The sequence below is a fragment of the Tursiops truncatus genome, chromosome 13 (assembly GCF_011762595.2).
Source record: "Tursiops truncatus isolate mTurTru1 chromosome 13, mTurTru1.mat.Y, whole genome shotgun sequence".
In the NCBI taxonomy this organism is placed as follows: Eukaryota; Metazoa; Chordata; class Mammalia; order Artiodactyla; family Delphinidae; genus Tursiops; species Tursiops truncatus.
In genome coordinates this window covers 32,704,948-32,726,969 of record NC_047046.1, presented here as the reverse complement: position 1 = coordinate 32,726,969, position 22,022 = coordinate 32,704,948, and the positions used below count along the sequence as shown (strand labels likewise).

The window sequence follows — 22,022 nt, the reverse complement described above, 5'->3', positions numbered from 1 at the left end:
TCGAGCCTGGAACTCTGCTCCCTTCACCACTTTGAAGAGCTTCTGCATCATACCTCCCCAGCTGTCTTCCCCTTCTTACTCAAAATATTATTGTTTTTCTACTCTTCATAGAGTATCTTTTTTATTTTTTTAATTGAAGTATAGCTGATTTACATACAGTGTTGTGTTAATTTCTAGTGTACAGCAAAGTGATTCAGTTACGTGTATACACACACACACACACACACACACACACACGCACACACACACACACACATATAAACATATATATTCTTTTCCAGGTTCTTTTCCATTATAGATTATTACAAGATATTGAATATAGTTCACCGTGCTAAACAGTAGGTCCTTGTTGGTTATCTATTTTATATACAGCAGTGTGTATATTTTAATCCCAAACTCCTAATTTATCCCTCCCCTCTTTCCCCTTTGGTAACCATAAGTTTGTTTTCTATGTCTGTGATTCTCTCTCTGCTTTGTAAATGTTCATTTGTATCATTTTTTTTTTTAGATTCCACAAATAAGTGATATTATACGAATTTGTCTTCGTCTGACTTGCTTCACTTAGTATGATCATCTCTAGGTCCATCCATGTTGCTGCAAATGGCATCATTTCATTTTTTTTTTATGGCTGAGTAAGTATTCCTTTGTATATAAATACCACATCTTCTTTATCCATTCATCTGTCAGTGGACACTTAGGTTGTTTCCATGTCTCGGCTGTTGTAAACAGCACTTCTATGAACATAAGGGTGCATGTATCTCAGAGTATCTTATTTCATGATAGCACAGCTGAAAGCAAAGCCTTGGCAATCTTTTTGCGAAATTAGGTTTAAGAAGTCTTGAGAAGGTAACATCCTTTCCACTGACTCAATCTGTCTCCTGGATAAGATCTGCCTGTAACCTCAGGGCCCTTTTGTTTCCAGGGAGGAGGCCTAATTACACCACTTCAGGCCAGAGTCAAGTTGCCCCATTTATTAAAAGGAGAGCCCCTTTAGCGTGTCTGCTTCCAGCTGCCAGCAGAGGGGAGGGGAGGAGAGCGAAGGATGTAGGGGTGAAGGGGGGGAGAAGGAAAGGAGATGAGAAAGTGAACAGAGGAGGAAGCCCAGTGTGGCCTCACTTCCTTCTCCTTACCCCCAAACTACATGCATAACTAATATAAAAACATAAAGTAGAACTTGAAAGTTTCATCACAAAATTTAGAAAAACTGGTCCATTTGATGTCAAATGCTCACAGAATTAAAACTAAAGTAGATAGTTAAATACATTATTAAATAATTTGAAAAGCAGATCTTTCTTCTTCTATTTCTCTTTGTGTCCTACTATTTCACAAGTCCACGCTGGCAGTAAATACTGTATTTCGGTTTGTTCTGTCTGCTGCTACAGACTTTGGATGTTGTGATGCCCCCAGTAAAGAGCGTTCTGGAGCAGAGGGTAGCAGATGTGGGTTCTAGCCCTTCTCGGCCCTTTCTGGGCTGTGTGTCCTCTGGCACACCATGAACTGCTCTGGGCCTATTTCTTCTTCAGTGAAATGAGGTAGGAGACAAAGTTATCTCCAATGTCCCTTCCAGACCTAAGACTGTGGACCCTATGAGGAAGACAATGCCCTATCTAAGCTTGAAGTCTTTGTCTCTCTTGGTTTTCAGTGCCTGGAACGTAACAGGCCCTCAAGAAATACTTTATATCAAAGCCTCTGCAAAATTGGTAAAACTCCTTGGCATCTTTTGCACACTGTGTGATGTCAGTTCTAGGGACCGGAACTGTTGTAAACAAGAAAAAAGAAGGTTCGTTAAGACAAATCATAATTAAAACTTGAATGATGCGCTCCCTTGTTAAAAACTATTTTGGTGCCTGCCATGTACAAATTGATCAACGTCCTCAAGAAAATACAGAGATCTGAATGAGGTGCCTGGTGGAGACAACACCTTAAGAGATTTTTGGAAGTTGTAATAAAGGTCCAGTCCTAGGAAGGAGGCTGAAGAAGCTCACTGGTGGCAGAGACTCCTGTCCGGCTTGGCCCTGTGTGAATGCGAGGCTGCGGTCGCTATATGAGGGATCGGCTGCCGTCCAACAAGCTGGGGAATGAGAAATGCCTTGGACTAAAGCAGGGAAGAACTTCCCTTGCTTCTGGGGCTATGGCTGAGTTAGAGTGGACACGAGCTGGCACCTGGCATGTGAAGCAGAATGGTGCCAGGCAGGATGACGCTGATTAGGAACTCAGGAGCAGGGTTTCGGTCCTTCGCACCTAAGAATAGCACTTGGAGTAACACGTATTCTTTTTTTCTCCCCCAAAGATCAGGAACAAAACAAGGATGCCTACTCTTGCCACGTTTATTCAGCATAGTTTTGGAAGTCCTAGCCACAGCAATGAGAGAAGAAAAAGAAATAAAAGGAATCCAAATAGGAAAAGAAGAAATAAAACTGTCACTGAGTGCAGATGACATGATGCTACAGACAGAAAATCCTAAAGACGCCACCAGACAACTACTAAAGCTCATCAGTGAATTTGGTCAAGTTGCTGGACACAAAACTAATATACGGAAATCTGTTACATTTCCACACACTAACAGGTAATTCTGTCTTTTATATGCTCTTTCTCCAAACCTCAAGTTAAGCCTGAACCCAGGTGTGCTAAGGGGACGTATTTCTGGAGAAGCAGCCACGAGAGCGCGGGACCCTCCTCCGCTGAGCCCAGGGGAAGGTGTCAGTGGCTGATCCATCATCGCCTAAGGCCACAGAGTAAAGGAAGTTAAAAGATTTTTTTCTAGAGCACATGTGAAAACTCTCAGAGGGGGAAGATGCTGAAGGAGGCAAATTTTAAGCAAGTCAACTAGATATAAAAATACCAAGTAAAACCTCAAAGTTCAATCACACGATGGTGAGAACTAGAAGACTTGGATTATTCTTAAACCTGGAAGATTGCTTTCTTCACCAAATAGGTAATGAATACCTACTATGTGAAAGTCAACCACCATGTTATATGAAGGACAAAGATAAATAAGACACTGCACACTGGAACAGGTAAAACTATGCACGCACATTTCGCTTACGAAGCCCCTCTGCCTGAATGCAGAGCACGGAAGTTCATTTCATCAAATCAGCAACACAAAGTAGTTGGAAAATACAACGAGAAAGTCAAGAGTTAAGGGAACAGCGGAGTGAAAAAGCAAACCTGGGGTTTCGGCACTGCATGTCAGAAATATTAACACCTGGAAAACAAATCTCCCATCGGGCCTTCACTCCATTTGACAACTGAGAGTGAAGTCAAAAAGAACCCCCCAGGGATTATTACCTTTGATAAACAATCACCCCAGTGCGCACTCAGGTTCAAATTCACTCAGCTTCCAAAACATAACCCACGGTATGTGATATGCCTCAGGGTTTTACTAGTTTTATTTCTCGACAAATATACTTGTGGTTTTTTTGTGGTACGCGGGCCTCTCACTGTTGTGGCCTGTCCCGTTGCGAAGCACAGGCTCCGGACGCACAGGCTCAGCGGCCATGGCTCACGGGCCCAGCCGCTCCGCGGCACATGGGATCCTCCCGGACCAGGGCACGAACCCGTGTCCCCTGCATCGGCAGGCGGACTCTCAACCACTGCGCCACCAGGGAAGCCCCTTATACTTGTTTTTAACCTTCATACTATGTAGGGTGTTTACTAGACCATGCCTGCACTCATGAGGGATTATCAGTCTGTTACTTTTTGGAAATGAAAACCAGGAGAAAAGTTTTAACAATTTTAGTAAAAGGGTTTGTTTTTCTTAATCAAACCTTCACAAGGTCATATCTGAACACCTTGGGAAGGCTGAACATTGACTATGTCAGGTAAATAAGCAGGTGCCTGTTAACTGTCCTTGTGTGTAACTGTTCCTATGGTTGCACCAAAGAGTTATCACACAAGGGAACCGAGTTAATCAAAGCCCTGCCATGGTCGGGCGTCCCCGGGGGCCCTGATCTTCGCAGGAAAGCTGCTGCTGCAGGACCGGGCCACTCGGTTACAGCACGTGGCAGACGGTCTGATGTCGTAAAGACATAACGTTGAGCACAGACCCACTGAGAGGTTAAATCGTAATTTATACAATTACACAGAATCAAAACCTCTGACTTATGTAGTTGTTGAAAGAACAATACTTGCAATAACAACAAAAATTCTTATTTTGAATTTTTTACAATTACTATTTCTTATAATCCATGAAAGGCAATAGGTGTTCTAGTCAACTTTCTGGATTATGGCAATTCTATTTGCTGTCTAGTCAAGAACTTCTGAAGGGATCATAAGGCATTTTAATCATGTAACCTAGAGAAGCTGGAAAACTCAGACACTGATTTTGTTTTTCCAACCAAATCCCAGTTAGTGGAATACATGAAACAGAAGTATGACTTGAAACGCCAATTGCATCACGGGCAAGGCACAGCATTTAGAGATTTTTTAAACAGTCCCTCCCTGACCAGTAGTCAAAAGGTGACACAAGCACATTTAGGGGACGGAGTGCCATAAACTCCCTTCTCTCTGGCCCCTTGGGAGCATCTCTGGGTGGCATCCAGAAGTGCTTTTTGGAGTGAACGCCACCGTTTCTCCGATTCCGGCAGGATCTGAATGGTACTCAGTCATGGAGCCCATCAACCAGCAGGCCTCTGGACACAGCCAAACCTGAGGGAGGGGGTGGGACAGGCTTTTAAGGTTTTACTGCTGCACTTGAGTAGCTTTCAGATTTGCCCCAATCTGGATGCAAGGGTCTCTCCAGCATGGCTGAGTCACTGGCATTTCCCTGGAGTTCCAGGCCCACGTGGGGTCGCCTGGGGTTCAGAAGCACTGAGTCTCGCTCACTACTACAACGGCAACATGCGGGGCTCAGGAGAGAGCGCCCAGGTCCCCGCACACAGAGAAACAGGGTGGAACCTTGTGAGAAACACCCGGTCCACCTTCCGTCTCTTTTGCAGTTATGCTCAAGCCTCCTCCACCGGTGAGGTTTCGTACGGAGAACAAACCAAACTACGCCCAAAAATGGCTTAAGATGTTCCTATGTGCAGCTGCACACCTATATTGGGAAATATGGACTCGAACTTCAAATCCTGACTTATTTTCCTAAAACCATATCAGACTAGATATGAATGAAACATTTCTAACTGGATGGTCATCAGGAAATTCATCATACTCTAATCAGACTCAGATGAGTCCAGGAACCCAGAAGTAATGGGATTGAAATAAACGTGAAATAAACATGGTAAGCACTGCTTCCACTGCTGCTGTGAAGGGGGTACTTTTATTTTCTCTTTTAAAATTCATGTTCAAGAAATAAACAGCAACGATGATGACAAACTGGCCATAGGAAGTAGCCTGCATTTTCTAATGGTCCAGTAAAAATGACAAGAAAGGAACAGCAGTATTAGCGATTATGCTGGCGTATGTGACAATCCGGTAGCTGCAAACGTTGCCCAAACGTGTATATCAAATTACTTATTGTTAAGACCCTTTCTTGTATTTTACTCATAGTTAGATCTTTTTTCTTTTTTTAATTAATTAATTAATTTTATTTATTTTTGGCTGCGTTGGGTCTTCATTGCCGTGCGCGGGCTTTCTCTAAGTTGAGGCGAGTAGGGGCTACTCTTTGTTGTGGTGTGCGGGCTTCTCTCATTGCGGGGGCTTCTCTCATTGCGGTGGCTTCTCTTGTTGCGGTGTACGGGCTCTAGGCTCAAGGGCTTCAGTAGTTGTGGCACGCGGGTTTCAGTAGTTGTGGCTCGTGGGATCTAGGGCGCAGGCTCAGTAGTTGTGGCACACGGGCTTAGTTGCTCCGTGGCATGTGGGATCTTCCCGGACCAGGGCTTGAACCCGTGTCCCCTGCATTGGCAGGCGGATTCTTAACCACTGTGCCACCAGGAAAGTCCTGCAAGATCTTTTTATATTTTAGATAATCAAGACTAAGAGTTTGAAAAAAAATTACTGAGGAAAAACATCTCTCAAATGGAAAAACACCGAATGCCGCAATGATCTAAGCCTATTGCTAGAGGGAAATTCGAAAACTCCAGGACAATCGGTAAAGTCCTCCCATCAGAACACCGGGGGCAGGAATTGCAGACTTAATCAGTGTCCAGTCACTGCTCTCAGAAAGCAACTGCTTCTTGTGTCTTGCTTTTCAGGGTCCTGGCTTTCTACCCCTGTAGCACTGCTGGGCAAGGGGAAATGCTACCTTGTGCTTTCAAAAGAAAAGAGAACTATAATGAAGGCATAAAATAAGCCACAGGGGAATAACAGCTAGGCATAGAGAGTTCATTAAAATAAAATGCCTTTTTTGATGCCTTATTCAATGCAACAAACGTTATGCCTGTTATTGTCTCCTGCATCCTGTTCGTAATTCACAACCCCACGTGTTGGGGGCAGGGGTCGTGGAGGCCATCCTGCTTCTTCGTTCAGAGCTTGGTGCCTCTTCTCTCCGGGATCTTAGAGCAGGAAGGGGTATGAGAAGCCACTGGGTCTGAGATTACACCCAGGAGCTGCTGGTTACCAGAGATGCACCTGTGCTTTCTGCTGGACTCCCAACAGCAGAGCACACATCACCACGAGGTTGACAATGACCACTTTAAAACATTCTTTTTCTGCTTATTTAAAATCTGACTTCCTGTAACTTCTTCCGAAGTTTTACTTCCTATACGTTAAAAAATGTTATGACGTTCAATGACAACCCTTCCAAGTAACTGGAAGTAGCTATCCTGTCTCCTCCTAACCTTTTTTCCATCTTCAACACATTCTTTCTCGAATCATTTTGCATGGGAAGGTTTCAAACTACTCACCATCCTGTAATTCTCTGCTGAATAAGCTTAAGTCGGAGTTCACTACTATTATCGTTGTTAAACTGGTACCATTTATCAAGAATCTGCTACATCCCAGAGAGTGTACATCAGTTATCTGCTTTCATCTTCCCAACAATGCCTTATTTCACCCCTATTTTCCTGGTGAGGAAAATGAGGTTCAGAAGATTCAAGAAGTTCCTTGAAATCACTCCCCAGTCTGGCGGCTCTGGAGCATGTATACCACGTGTGAATTACACAAATGGGACCTCCCAGCAGTGGAACGGGGACTACTCACTGCCTTCCACAAACTAGACACTACACTCCCTGGAAGCAGCCTGTGATTTCCAGAACATTCCTGACAGCCACACTGCACTGCTGGTTCCTGCTGGGTTTGTAATCACCTGAAACCCAAAGTTGAGTTTCACCCGAACTGTTACTAAGTCTGCCTGGCCCTTCCTCCAAACCTATTTCTGTCTTGCACTTGATCTTTAAAAACAGAGAGAAGTTTTACCTCCCCTCCTGCTAAATGTTATCTTGCTACTTTGCTTCAGTGTCCACACCATCCATTTAAGAAACCTGGGTTCTGACACATGGGCTGTTCCTTGCTTCTAAAGCCCTTATCACTTAAAAAAGTTGTCGAGCTGTTTTTGCGTGTGTGCTGTGCCTTCACCCAAGATTCAGTTAACAGCTCAGTTTTGAGGAGAGTAAAGGCTGAAGGACACCTTCTCTAGGACAATGTTTTTCAACCTCTGTTTACCTGCTAGACCCCGTGTACCTCGCCAGCAAAGCTTTACTTTTCATAGTTTGCATCTAAAAGCAGAGGCATTTTGTTTTTGTTTTGTTTTTGTTTTTTTTTGGTGCGTTGGGTCTTCGTTGCTGCGTGCGGGTTTTCTCTAGTTGCAGCAAGCAGGGGCTACTCTTCGTTGCGGTGCGCGGGCTTCTCATTGCAGTGGCTTCTCTGGTTGTGGAGCACGGGCCCTAGGTGCACGGGCTTCAGTAGTTGCGGCACGCGGGCTCAACAGTTGTGGCTCGTGGGCTCTAGAGCGCAGGCTCAGTAGTTGTGGCGCACGGGCTTAGTTGCTCCATGGCATGTGGGATCTTCCCGGCCCAGGGATTGAACCCGTGTCCCCTGCATTGGCAGGCGGATTCTTAACCACTGCGCCACCAGGGAAGTCCAGCATTTTGAATCTGCTTTTTCAACTAGCATCTCATTGCCACCTTGAGAACCACGTCACCGATTCACGACCCATTTTTCTTATCCAGCTAGTAGGTGACAGACAAACCCATTTCACTTTAGCATCTCCATGTTTCTCCATCTTCTCCATGGCTGTCAGGATGTCGGTAGCGGCCACACCTTCTTCTGCTGTGACACTGAGAATATTCTGCTGACAAGGATTTGTGTGTCCCAGAAAAAAAGTTACTCTTAAGAATCTGTCCAATTCATAAAAATACCTTATTATAAAAGAAAATAGCTGACCAACATTGCCATGCCACTCACAGTCTTCACAGTGACGTTAAAAGTAACACTGAATGGTACCCAGAGTTAATTACAAACCAAAAATGCTGTACTGAAAAACACAGATTAGCTGGAATGAATCTGCAGCACGGGATATAAAATAAATTTAGCAAAAGGATCAGCATGACGTGCACTGGGGTCAGCCCTGAGGCATTTATTCTCCCTACAGGAAACACTATCAACTTTCTTCTAGACTGTTCTTTAGAAAACTCTGGTAGTCGTGACCAGAGGACTGCCAGGGAACCCTATTTATCCCATTACATAAATACAATTGGTAGAAAGACTTGCCTCCAAGTTAAGGAAAAAAGCTCCTCTTGACTTCGATGAATTTTTCCGGAAGGGAGATCCACACTGGAAAAATGCAACCTCGCTAAAGGTTACAGAAGTGCTTTAAGCTTCACAGTAAAACCCAGGTAAAAGTAGATTATTGGATCTTCTCATTTCCAGAATAAACATCTAAATCAATAATTGAACACCTTGGGCTAAGAAATTAGCCAAAATCAGAGCCAGCGAAATGCAAGAAATGGACCTGTGCACTGCAAACCTTAGAACGCATATTTTATTCCCTGTAGTAACCCACTAATATTTGTCAGGTTATAGGAGAACAAAAATTCTCTAAATTAATATATGGTAGACTGAATCTCTTTTGATCTAAGAGTTTATCTAAAACTTTTTTTCTACGTCCCTGCAATCTGTAATCATTTGATAACCCACCCCCACCCTAAATGACGTTATCAACGTGAAATGGATTTGAATCTTCTGTTCCAAAAAAAGCACTGGTGCATAAGTGCATTATGCAAACTATAAGGAATGAAACGGGGGCTGTAGGCAGAGAAAGAGGAGACAAATGAACGTGCACCATGCGGGATCAGGCTGCTGGCTTGCTGCTGGCTGTGTCTTGAGAAAAGAGAAACGGAAATGCATGACCACACACAGATGTACGCTGGCTGCGGAGCCAGCAGACTCTCAGCACCCTGGGCAGAAGAGGGGACCATTGGAGGCATGTGGTGGGCGGGGCTGGCACAGAGGGATGTGCGATGCCCATGCAGGACCAAGGGCAAGGGGATGGAGGCGGGAAAGTAGCTCTCTGAATGAAAATATTCAATCTGAAATGGAATCAACTTGCAGAAAGAGCAAGCTGCTTGCTCCCTCCCAGCTGGGGGAAAAAGACGCGGTCGGTGGTGGACAGGGCAGACCTGGTTTTCCCACCAGAGTTCACGCCCGGCCTGTGTCCCCGTGATACCTGGGAGCTCAGCAACCATCCATTGCCGCCACTCTCAACAGCCTGTGTCACTCTCACTTGTTAACTTGGTCTGGCCAAACATCTCTGACAAGAGTCACTCACCTGCCCCTTCTCTCAGAAGAATTTTTGTTTTCTTTACAAAGAAACACTGAGGAGCACACCCCTTTACACTCGAGCTGCAATGCCCACCACCACGTGCATTTTAAAAACTACCCATTCTCCAAGCAAGAAAAGGACATTCACAGTTCAAATCATCCTACCGCTCCTGTATACAGAAATCTCCAAGTTTCTACCAATTAACAACTTGGCCGTAAGTTACGCAAACAGAAAAGGTAAAATTCATTTCAATGTTAGCTCATAGTCAGGATATTAAAGAACACTTGATTTTTAAGGCCTGCAAAATGTCTTTCCTACCATGGAAAGTATTAGAGATTTCTTCTTCTTCTTCTTCTTTTTTTTTTTATTTAAAGACCACATTTTTCTCTCGATTGTAACATTTTGGGGACTTTATAAGTATTTTCAGTAATTTGATCCTCTGTGAGAGACTTTGGAAATAATTTTGTCTGAGTAATTTTCCAGAGTTCTGGAAAAACAAAGAGGCATCTTGTATGCTTTACAGCAATATTTCCCAGCTCTCAATATCTGGGACCAAAAAAAGTTTTAAAATATACATTTACCTCTACATCGCAGGTATATTCTGATCCATCCAGAAGTATCACTTTGCACTGCATGCTTTTTGGCTTTTTGACAATCTTTAATGGAGATCGAGAGAGTTTGCTGCTAGATGATTTCTGGGAAAGTTTATCGTCTTCAAATTGCTGATATTCGGGCTGTTTGGCAGGTCCGGCGCCAAACTCCTGGTCCTTGTCAGTGACCTGCGAAGAGCAAACAATGGACAGTTTTCACTGCAAGACAGGAAATAAATATTGCATTGCTCAGGCAATAACAGCACACTTTAGAAACAGGCTTTCCTATTTCCTAAAGGATGAGGGATGTCTGAATTAGGATATTAGGAATGGATATACATATACAAATACTTAGAACGCTAACAGTTACACTTAAGTAACTCCTGCAGTTTAAAAGTACCCACAGGGCCTTATTTCAGTTTGACTCAAGGATTTACATTAGCAGTGCTAAGCTCTTAGCAAATGCCACCAAGGTTCCACTAAGCAAAGGAGGGTACAAAAGTGGGCTCCTGACTTTCTAAAAGGCATCGGCTTCCACAGACACAGTGAGAGGACTTCTGGTTACTGGAGGGGAAAGGGTGGTAGAAGGACAGATTAGGAGTTTGGGATTAACGAAGATACACTACTATACATAAAACAGATAAACAAGGACCTACTGCACGGCACAGGGAACTATATTATCTATAGCGACCTATAATGGAAAAGAATCGGAAAAGGAATATGTATATATATGTATAAGTGAATCACTTTGCTGTACACCTGAAACTAACACAGCATTTATACTTCAATTGGGGGAAAAAAAAGGCACTGGGTAGTATAAGCCTTAAAAACAAATAAAGCATCTAAGATTTAACCTAATGTATTCTGCTTCTTTCATTCACTGGATCCTCCTTTATTCCATGACCCATAACTGTCCCATAAACACACCAGGTATCTTATAAATTGTAAGGCGTGCATAGATTCAAGTATTAATCTTCTCAGTAATTTCACAACTGTTAAAATATTTGATTTAGCTCTAACTCAATTCAATGAAGCCAGCAGCACTGAAATTCACTACAAAGTAATCCCTTAAGTCTGCTTCCCCCTTCACTGTAATGAGCTAGTATAAGAACAGATCAAACCTGTCCAAAAGCTTTAATCTGCTTTCAAATAACAACAGTCCAGTCCAAGCTAGACTCAGAACTGCAGAGGACATCCTATGAACAATAAAGTCCTCCCCTCAGTCAGTCCCCTTGGCAGTCTCCCTGTGCACTCCCCTCCAACAACTCTTTTTCTGCCCTTTTTCTATGTATTAAATGACCGTCAACGCACATTCAACCCAAGGGCCAGACCACAGCTTCCATGCTTCCATGGTCTGCAAATACACTCTGAAAGTCCAAAGGAAGATATGTTTTGAAACTCAGTTTGGGCCCCTTACATAAGCACGAAATTTCCTCTCTCATGAATATACCACCAGCCTGGTGGCTAAAGTTCATGGGCTGGAGAGTAAGACCATATTGAGAGTTGCAGCTTTCTCAAGGTCACCAAACTAGTCAACTGGAATTCAGATCCAGCCAAAGCCCACACTTTAATCATCACGAGATACCAAAGCACACTTCATTCTACCTCGAACATAACTGGGCACCCGGCGTGAATGAGAGAATCTGAGAGTGGAAGAATCTTAGAAAATTATCTTTTCTGATCTCTTCGTTCTGTAAATGAGTAAGCTGAGGTCCAGAGGACTCGGAAGAGTTCTGAGACAACTGAGATAACCAGGGGGGAGGCAGGGCTAAAGTCTCGTGACTCTGCCGCCAGTCACCTTTCCCTCCAGTGGCTTCGAGTCACTCCTCTTTAGTTTCAAACGTCTGACTACAGAAAGTCAATCCATTTATTAAATACACATGTCTAATCGTGCCTGGGTATGGAAACTCTTCCTTCTCTCCGATTTCCCCCACTTTCACGTTTATTTCATTTCAGAGTTAGGAAAGAAGAGAGAAAAATCCAGTCTAGTAACTTTAAATTTCTGAAGATCTGAAAATTAACAAACAAAACACTACCACCATCACGTCTCCACAAAAAGAAAAGATAAAGGAAAACCATGATGACAGCACCTGTTCCTTTGATTCTGTTTGACAGGTTGAAGGACAACCCCCAGCTCCCTGCACAAAATGTCTGAGATCAGACAGAGCATCTATTTACAGAGGATGAAAATAAACATTACTCTTTATACCATTTAAAAGCGGAACTTAAATACCATGGGAAAAGAAATAAAATAATCAGGCTGTAAACACACAGTAGTTTAAGGCTATACCAATGTGTTGTGTTTTCCAAAGACATGCCACTTCCTTCATGTCTCTTAACATCTTCTAGAATTTCTGGCTTGACACAAATACTTCCAACCTGTAAGAGGTCAACCATGTGTAGGGACTCCCAGATTTCCTTAACCCATGAGTCGGGACCCTAAAACATGCTGATTCCTGGTTTGAAGTTTCAAGCCAAAGAAATTTAAACACGGATTCATTCAAGGCCCAGGTATAAATCGTGCTTTATATTTTGTAGGAAAGCTTTTAAAAGGAATAATCACATATCCATGACAACTTAAACATGTTTAGGTAACAGAGTTGAAAATAGACATGTCCACGGGAGATGGAAAGAGGCACGAACACCCACTGTAAGTAGCTGGCAACTTTAGGGTCAGAGTGGCCCCAGAGAAAAATCACAAGAGCTCTGAACCCAAGGCTTAAATAAACAACCGGGCGCATAATTAGAGCCGCCAGAGCAGTGTCTAGCCTCCCCGTAAACCCAGACAAAAACCACTGACCTGCAGTCCAGATTTCAGTGTGAGTTCAAATGCTTTCATCAAAGGAAGGCGTCACCAAGCAAGGCTGTGGAATGTCATTCACTGAAAGCCTTAAAATAGCCTAACTTTCCATCTGCCCAGGACCAGAAGGGGCCAAGCAGATGACCCCTGGTGGTTCCCTCTAGTGCTAAGAGGCCAAGGTCAGAGCAGAGCCTGGAAAAGCTCAGCAAACATTCTTTCATGGGTTTTGGGGGGGGATGCTCGCAAGTGCGGGGTGGTCCAGGCTCACCTCCTTCCTCACGGGTGTGCTGTGCGCTGCCGCCTCCTCCAACTGCTCCAGTGCCTGGGGCTGCTCTTCACTGCCTGGCTCAGCTCCTGGCTGCGCCCCCAGCTGTGCCCCCGCGTGACCCTCCTGGGGCTCGGCCTCCGGCTCCGGCTTCGATTCCAAGTCTGATCCCGATTCGGTTGTCATGGTCGATTGTTCTGCAAGCAGAAAACGGGAAGGGCCCATCACTTGGTGCCGTGACCTCCCCCAGGCAGGCAAGAAAGGCGGGAGGTTACAGTGAACGGCTGAAGGAAACCAGCACAGGAAAGATGGAGAAACGCTAAGAACCAAAACACGATCCCACCACACATACCTAACAACAGCCTTGTCCAATTCACCACAAGGACGGGTGCCCGTCGACGTCTCAAAAGGAACATTTAGTAGTAAATGCTAATTTGGAACGATCACAGGCTTTATCCCTATTAGATTTTTGCCACAGATGACCATGAAATGACATTACCGTCATAATAATTACCTAACTTAGATACGTTTAATTTCAGAAAAATGAATTTTCTGAATCAGCTGGAGATACATTTTAATCTCTGGCAACGATGATCTAGTAATGGAAGCGGATGCTCTTTCTCATTCCCTTTCCCCTTCCCAGGGGCCCTGCTCTGCCCTTCCACACCCGTGAATCCATCCATTACTTCTGCGAACAAACACCCTCCCCCTCTGTGATTTTCCTGTAAATGTTATTCCCTTTTCTTCTTAAATTTATTTATTTTTGGCTGCATTGGGTCTTCGTTGCTGCACGCGGCTTTCTCTACCTGAAGCGAGCGGGGGCTATTCTTTGCCGCGGTGCGCAGGCTTCTCATTGCGGTGGCTTCTCTTGTTGCGGAGCATGGGCTCTAGGCGTGTGGGTTTCAGTAGCTGTGGCTCGCAGGCTCTAGAGCACAGGCTCAGTAGTTGTGGCGCACGGGCTTAGTTGCTCTGCGGCACGTGGGATCTTCCCTGACCAGGGCTTGAACCCGTGTCCCCTGCATTGGCAGGTGGATTCTTAACCACGGCGCCACCAGGGAAGTCCCTGTTATTCCCTTTTGAACGAGTAACCACAGTACATCAGCGGCTTCTTTGGTGTTGAGGAACCTGTCCCGCACCGGACCACCCCTGGCCACGGCGGAGGGAAGCTGGGTAGCATCACCTCTCCTGTTCATCACAAGTTCACTCTCAAAGGCTTCTTCCTGGTTCCCTCCTATTTCCCGTGAGTGTTGAAGAAGTTTGTCCATCTCATATCCCATCAGGAACTCAAACAACAGATCCTGACATAGAATAATCTGCTCTTACATCCTAAAAAGGGTGCCCTAAAATATAACTGCCATCTCCTTATAACTTACTTGTCAAGACATAAGCATTTTGTGCCTCAGTTTCCACATCTGCCAAATGACATGTGATCTCATGTGAACATCATCACATCTAAAGAACCTATTTCTTTCTTTTTTTTTTTTTTTTTTTTTGCGGTACGCGGGCCTCTCACTGTTGTGGCCTCTCCCGTTGTGGAGCACAGGCTCCGGACGCGCAGGCTCAGCGGCCACGGCTCACGGGCCCAGCCGCTCCGCGGCATGTGGGATCTTCCCAGACGGGGGCACGAACCCGTGTCCCCTGCATTGGCAGGCGGACTCCCAACCACTGCGCCACCAGGGAAGCCCAAGAACCTATTTCTTGCTGTTACCTCTTCCTACTACTAATAGACATACCGCTATAATTAAAGCCATTTTTTGCTCTAAGCAGCAAGAGAGCTGCTATACCAGTGGTCACCATGTCATTTTAAGTAATTTCTCATCTTAGCTATGTGGTAAATATCTCAAAAATGAATATCTCAGATAATCACATAATTTCCCTTCCTAATTCTAATTTTATGGTAAAAATACCATGAGCAAAGGGCTAGTGTAATACTTTAAGCAAATGATACACCCGTTAGTATGAGTAGAATTTTTATGAAAAATAAAACTCCATAGTAAAATTACCAGTTAGTTCCTATTTTCACAATACACATTGGAAGATGCTTAATAATTTGAAGAGGGAAACATTACAAATACCAATCTATCTTATAAACTAAATGTGGTATCTGTGCTTTCTGTTTAAGGTTACTTTTTACAATCACCAGCTATTCTGTCTGTTGAATAAAAGACCTGTCAACCTGGCATGTGCTCAGTTACCCAATGTAAATGTAAATATCAAGTCCAAATGCAAAGCCAGATAGGGATCTACATAAAACTAAAACATTTTCTCTTTCCTTCTTACATTTTACATTTTCAAGCAAATCTTGAAGGCAAATATGATATTCGCATTTTTATGCTTATACCGCGAAGTGTCAAGTCTACAGAAAAAACAGTGGAGGGGGAGGCAGAGGTGGTGATTGTGTAATTCAGAGCCTATGGTTGAATTTTACCATTTAGGAGGGGGAGGATTAATTTTAATAATCAGTTCAACTCACCCAACCCTTACTGAGTACCAAATATAAGTCAAGCACTGCTCCTGGTTTAGAGGCAGAGATAAATATGTTGTAACTCCCTACACCCTACCTACCTTCAAGGAGCCCAGAGTCTGTGGCTGAAATAGACTCTCTCCAGAATCTATTTTTTCCATCTTTCCTTTAGTAATCAAATTTTCCGTTTCAGCTGGCACGCCTCCACCCAGGTGGAGACCACAGTGAGTTGGGGCCGTGTGATTAAGTCTGGACCCATGATACAATGGAGAAAATGTATTCAATATTTAGGTCATCTTCATAAAAAGAAAGCCACTTGCCCTAGATTTCCCTTTCCCATTGTCTGGAAAATACTGACTGATGTCATCACTACAGACCTGATCATGGAAGCCCCAAGTTGAGGAAGATGCCAGAGCCGCCCCCCTCAGCCGGGGTCCCGGGATGACCTCATGGAGGGCAGCCCACCTGCTCTGGATGGTCACACAAGGCAGAATCCTTCTGTCTTGTTTGCACCTCAGTAAACCAGCCAACACCGAATCTAATACACATTCCACAGATTAAAATTCTACCCAAACCCAGACTTGAGTGGCTCCCATCTTACTAAAACAAAGTAGCCTTCTCTTGATCTCACATCCTCTCGCAGCTACCACCATATTTCCCTGCTCTCTACCCATAACTTCTCAAAAGTCTTGTCGACCCTGTCTCAGTTCCTCACTTCTTCTTTCTCTGCCACCACTCCAGCCTGATTCCATCGGGGCTGCTCTTGTGGCCACTACAGAGGATAATCCACTCTTGCCTGTCCTTGTCTCACCTGACCTCATAGCAGCCCCAACTCAGGTGATGAGACTTTACTTGTCAACATGATTCAGAACACCCCACACTCTCCTGCTTTCCTCCTATCTCTCTGGCGACTCCTCTGCATTCACTGTTACAGGTTACTCCTTGTCCAACCTCTAAATGTGGGAATGTCCCAGAAAACTCACTCCTAGGCCCTCTTCTCTTCTCTATATTTTTTTTCCCCAGAGCTTTAAATACTTCCCACATGCCAACGGCTCGCATATTCACATCTCTGGTCCAAACCTCTGTCCTGAGCTTTCAGACTAGTGTCCAGCTGTGCACGGGACGCTCCTCACTGACACCTCACAGGCACCTGCTGATTTCTCTCCCCTCCTCAATTTCCCCACCTCAGTAAGTGGCAATGCCACTCCTTCCAGCCAGAATTGCAGAAGTCACCCCTGACATTTTCCTTTCCCTTGTCTTCCTTATTAATATACAACAGAAAGTTCTGCATCCTTCAATAACTCCCTTTTCACTGCCTCGATTCCTATCCACCTCTATTCTGTTGACCTTCATAAAACATAAATCCAGCCACGTCACTCACCACAGAAAATCCTTTAATAACTTCCCAATGTGCTTGAAGTTAACACCAAAACTCTTAATTCCCATGGCCTTCATGGCTAAGCCGAGGCCTCAACACCCTGTCGACACCCAGCGGCATGCCCATCCGGCCATCCACCTGAGATCCAGCCACGTGGTCTCCTTCCAGTGTGTAAACCACATCAGGGCTTTGTTCTGCTTCAGGGTTTTCCGGACACGCTGTTCTGTTTGCTGAGAACATTTTTTCCTCTGCGCCTGACTCCTCATTCCTCAAGTGTTGGCTGAGAGAGGCTTTCCCTCGTTGCACAGTTATCCTAATTGTGCCTCACTGTTTCCTTCCCATAATGCATCAAATTTTATTATTACTCAGCCATCTCTCAACCTCCTCCCCATATACTCAAGGGGGGAAATCATGTTTGTTTATATCTGAAAACTAGAACATAGTGGGTATTTCAATAATAATTTAATGAATGACTAAATAAAATCAACCCCATTTATTACATAACTATGCATTTAAAAGTGTAATAACTCTTCCTCATAGTTTTTAACCACTGTAAGATCTCTCTTAAGTGGGTGGGTAAAGAGTAGATATTTCTACTCTTTAGAAATAGAAAACGGAACTCAGTTACAACTTTCAAAATCAAATCTCTCAAGGTAATAGACACTATTGTTCTGTTCACAGTCTAATGCTTTTATCAGTAGTTGTAAAGGGCTTCCAGAAACACAAAAAAGAAAATGTTCAGGTGGTTTAGAGAATCTCTATAAAAGAGTAACCTAAAAGCCACTAGGTCATGAATTTACAAAGTAAAACATAAATGACTATTAGAAAAAGCAAATTTTAAGAAGATGCTTAGTTTTTCCTAGACAGGACAGTTCTAGCATATAAATCATATTATTGAAGAAATTTGAATACCTTCAATATTTTCTATCTTCTATAAATATCCTACTTAGGGTTCTCTGTTGTTATTATCTGTGTTTCAGCAGATAATGGCTATAACTTAGTAATTAGATGTCAAAAGTGTCACAGAAGCAGAAAACCAGAATCATATCTCAAAATTAAAAAATTACTTTAAAATCTATGTATAATCTTTATAGATACAATACAAGAAAATAATCAGCAGCAAGTAAGTTGCCATGTATGGTCTTGGGTGACTAATTTTTTTTTACTCTCCCACTTCCCCTTCCATAAAACAAGGGGTTCGGACTAGAAATCAGTGATGACTAAGTGAGGTGGGGGTAGGGGACGGGCTGGGGGTGGTGCAGGGGGCAGTGAAAGGCCGGAAACTTGAGATCTTCTTTCTGGTTAAGCTGACAAACCTGTTGCCTCTTTCACCATCTTCTCCCAATTTCCTTACTACTTTTTAAACCTAAGGACTTTTTACACAAAAGTCGTTGTGGTATTATACATCTCACATCAGTGCACTCTAAACTTGAAAATGTGGTTAAATACGTGTTAAAATAAAAATCTTTCTAAACATGACATTAGCCCCAGGATTCACTATATATGAAATAGAAGAGCAAAATCAGTAAAGGAATAATCCCAGTTTTGACTTTCACTATGAAACCATTCAGTACCTGGCTTTTGTCTTTAATTCTATAAATCGTCCCGAAGGCAGGGAGCCAGCTCTACAAACGCTGAATAAAAATGCAAAATGGACGTAGCCCAGGAACCACCTATCAACTACTTAAACAGTAAAATAACCTACCATTATTTTCTACCTATGAATACACCATATAAAACCTTACCTGTCACACATCACATAAATCACAGAACCTCAAACCTCAAATAAAATCCTATGCCCTTGTCAAATATTTCCCAGGTATATCATTTCCCCCAGCACTATATGCATAATACAAGGAATAAAAATCATTGCTGTTTTTTTGACTAATTGTAATAAAATAAAACTTCCCTTGATGTTGAGAGAGAGTAAAGTAAGAAACCTTAAAAATGTAAGGCTTTTAAATTCTGGAATCTCACTAGAATCAATATTTAATTCCACATATCTGAAAGGACATACGTTTACCTATGAGTAAACAGTATCGACAGCCTCAATCGGTAAATTCAATTTCAAAACACTTTTTTTTAATAATCTTCCTCCCTACCCACAGGCCAATATAAGCAAGCAATAAACTGATTTTTCAATGGCACACGATGAAGATCATAAGCATCTAAATACAGTCCTTACTTTAACTCATTACTTTAATAATTCTATAGTGTACACCTCCAATCTTATACCCAAATGCCAAAACATTTTTTAAAATGAGATTTTCATATTTACATTGTTTTGGGTTTTTTTTTTTTTTCCTAAGATACTCATTCCCTGCTTTCTTGGATGACCCTTGCCACTTGAAATTGCATATTTTCCTTTCCGACTCAGTACAGATAACTATTTTCCAATGTTCCCTTCTCTTCTGATAGATTCACTCTGGACTACCTATAACTGTCAGTCATTTGTTACTGGAAGTAACACCATCACCTGCAATCACAAACGGAACGTGAAACAAAATGCTTATGCTTAGCTTTGGCTTAAACTGTGCCCTTTCTTTATATTAAACTTACCTTGTTAATTGTGTTTTGCTTCAGCTTAGGAAGGTCTGGAATCCCAGGAACTCCAAACCCTAAAAGCTGGCGTAAGGACATTTACTACGTGTACTGGGATAATGGCGAGAGGAGTCCTTTATCTTTTCAAGAAACATAAATTGTATTTCATTATGCCTCTCCTCAGGGATGTATTTATTAAATGACTACCAAAAGAAATGGTAGTCAGCTTAAAAGGCGGCATTGTGCAGGTGTGAATGAAATCATTCCCAATTCCCAATTCATTTCACCTATAAAAAATGGTCATTGGCATGCGTTTCAGGCTTTGTTCCTTTTCAGCTCTAATTTTTTACTCTGCAGAAGAAAAAAGTCAGTTTATTCTCATCTTTTCCACTTTTAGAAGTAGCATCTCTAAATTTAACATCTCCTAAAAAAATGACTGCTAAATTAGCTTCTGCATTCAAATTTACGTATCTACCTCTCTTGCAGATAAGAAAATTCAGTGACACAGGAAAATTCTATTAAAAGACACAGACCTAGGACTTTAGTGCAGGAAAATGCTCCATAAAAATCTCTGTCCTTTACATATAAAACAGGATTCCTACAGAATAACAAAGCACTTCATAAAGAAAAACCCTTCACACCAGTCACCTGCCTAGAGGACTGTAAGACTAACAGACGATTCTTTTTTTAAAAAAAACACAAGCTGTTTTCCCCCCTTTTGTATTTCAAACATAAATGTACAGAAGAGAGGCTAGTAGACCTTTATATACTCAGCGTAAGTGTTTGTGACTCCTGGATACCATCCACTGATCCACCCAAACCACCAACATCAAGCAAGTAAAAAGACAGTAATACCCCCTGACCCCTCTACCGGATTCTATCTGCATTAAAAAAAAGCCCCAGTATCACCCATTAAACACACACACACACACACACACACACACACACACACACACACCACACACTCACCCCAAACAACTGCTCCTGACCTTGCCTTCTACCCTCCTACAACCCCCACTTCCACCCCTCCAGGATGGCCCTACTTCTCTCCTCTTCCTCACAGCCATACTTCTGGAAGGAGTTTCCTCCCTGTGCTGTCACCACGCCCTCCCTCCCACTCACCGTTCAGAGTATTCCCCATTATTCTAGTAAATCTTACTAAGGTTACCGGCCACCTCCCTATACGGCGATAAATCCATGTGACGTCGCTTCCCATCTCTGAATTCTCCGTGTTTCTGACACACTCTTGATGTTCCTCCTCCTTCTGCCTCACTTCCATTTGCTCTTCACACCCACCTTCTCATCCTGTTTCTAAACTCTGCAGGTCTTTAGAATCAGAGCTCCTTCACTCAGTTTCAAATACAATGGCACATCCAAGATACAGGTTCCTCACTCTGACCTCTCTGAGCTTCAGATCCACAGATATGACTCCACTGCTCTCCTCGCTTCCTTGGGTGTTTCAGAGGCACCTGACACTGAACACTTCTCCATCCAAAGCACTGACCCCCACCCCCGCCCCCACCCTCCCAGCCCCCCATCTGCTCCACTTCTGTCTTCTCCATGTCAGTAGGTGTCCATCTGTCCAAGCACAGGCCAACAATTAAATCTGAGTTTCTGCCTCTGATAACAGAGCTCTTTCTTCCACGCAAGTTCTGCGCTTCGGTAATAGCAATAAAACCTACTCTTAACCTCCTGTTCTTATTTCAGAAGTAGACAGCTTTTCAAAATCACTGTCTTATGTGATCATCTATAATTCACGATGCTGATACGCTACCTTATTCTTTTACTCAATGTAAATCAAACATGAGTAAATTTAAACTTCTGTAACATTATATTTTGTTTTACACACTATTTTCACTACTACTTACTTTTCTTTATGCACTTATCTTTACTACTTAATCTATCTATATCTATATATAAATATAAAACATCACAATTCTAGTTTCTAATCTAGTGCAAGCCCTTGAGATTCTATAGCAGGCTGCCAGCTAGTTTCTGGAAAACAAACAAAATGATCATTGTTGCTTCTAGAGAAAATACGAATGGTACCTACCCTGCTTCTAGAGTCTCAACAATTATTAACTTTCCACTGATGGTGGCTTTAAGCCTCAAATGGATGTCTAGATTTTTACCAGCTCCAACTTTAAAAGCGTTGTTTGTGGAGGGCCTCAAATAGACAAGACGCCATCAACATACGTTTCAAGTTATAACTGTCCGACTCCATTGTTTAAAATTTTCAAGAATTCAATGGCTAAAATTAAAGGAGGAGAGAAAAGGAGATGATGTGTTTCTTCTGTACTGCTGGCCAATTCTATCTCTGGCGAAGAACTTATTAGCAAAAATA

The 22,022-nt window shown here is 43.0% G+C and overlaps 1 protein-coding gene across 9 annotated transcripts in view; it reads right to left on the bottom strand.

Moving 5' to 3' along the window:
* EPB41L3 (erythrocyte membrane protein band 4.1 like 3) overlaps positions 1 to 22,022 on the bottom strand; it is a 132,007-nt gene that overhangs the window by 71,760 nt on the left and 38,225 nt on the right. For all 9 annotated transcript variants that reach the window (XM_073790544.1, XM_073790543.1, XM_073790542.1 and 6 more), the window contains exons 2-3: positions 13,299 to 13,492; positions 10,222 to 10,419 (exon numbers count right to left, since the gene is read on the bottom strand). In XM_073790544.1, coding sequence (XP_073646645.1) covers positions 10,222 to 10,419; positions 13,299 to 13,481 — 381 coding nt within the window. In that variant the 5' untranslated portion in view covers positions 13,482 to 13,492. The remainder of the gene's footprint in view (positions 1 to 10,221; positions 10,420 to 13,298; positions 13,493 to 22,022) is intronic.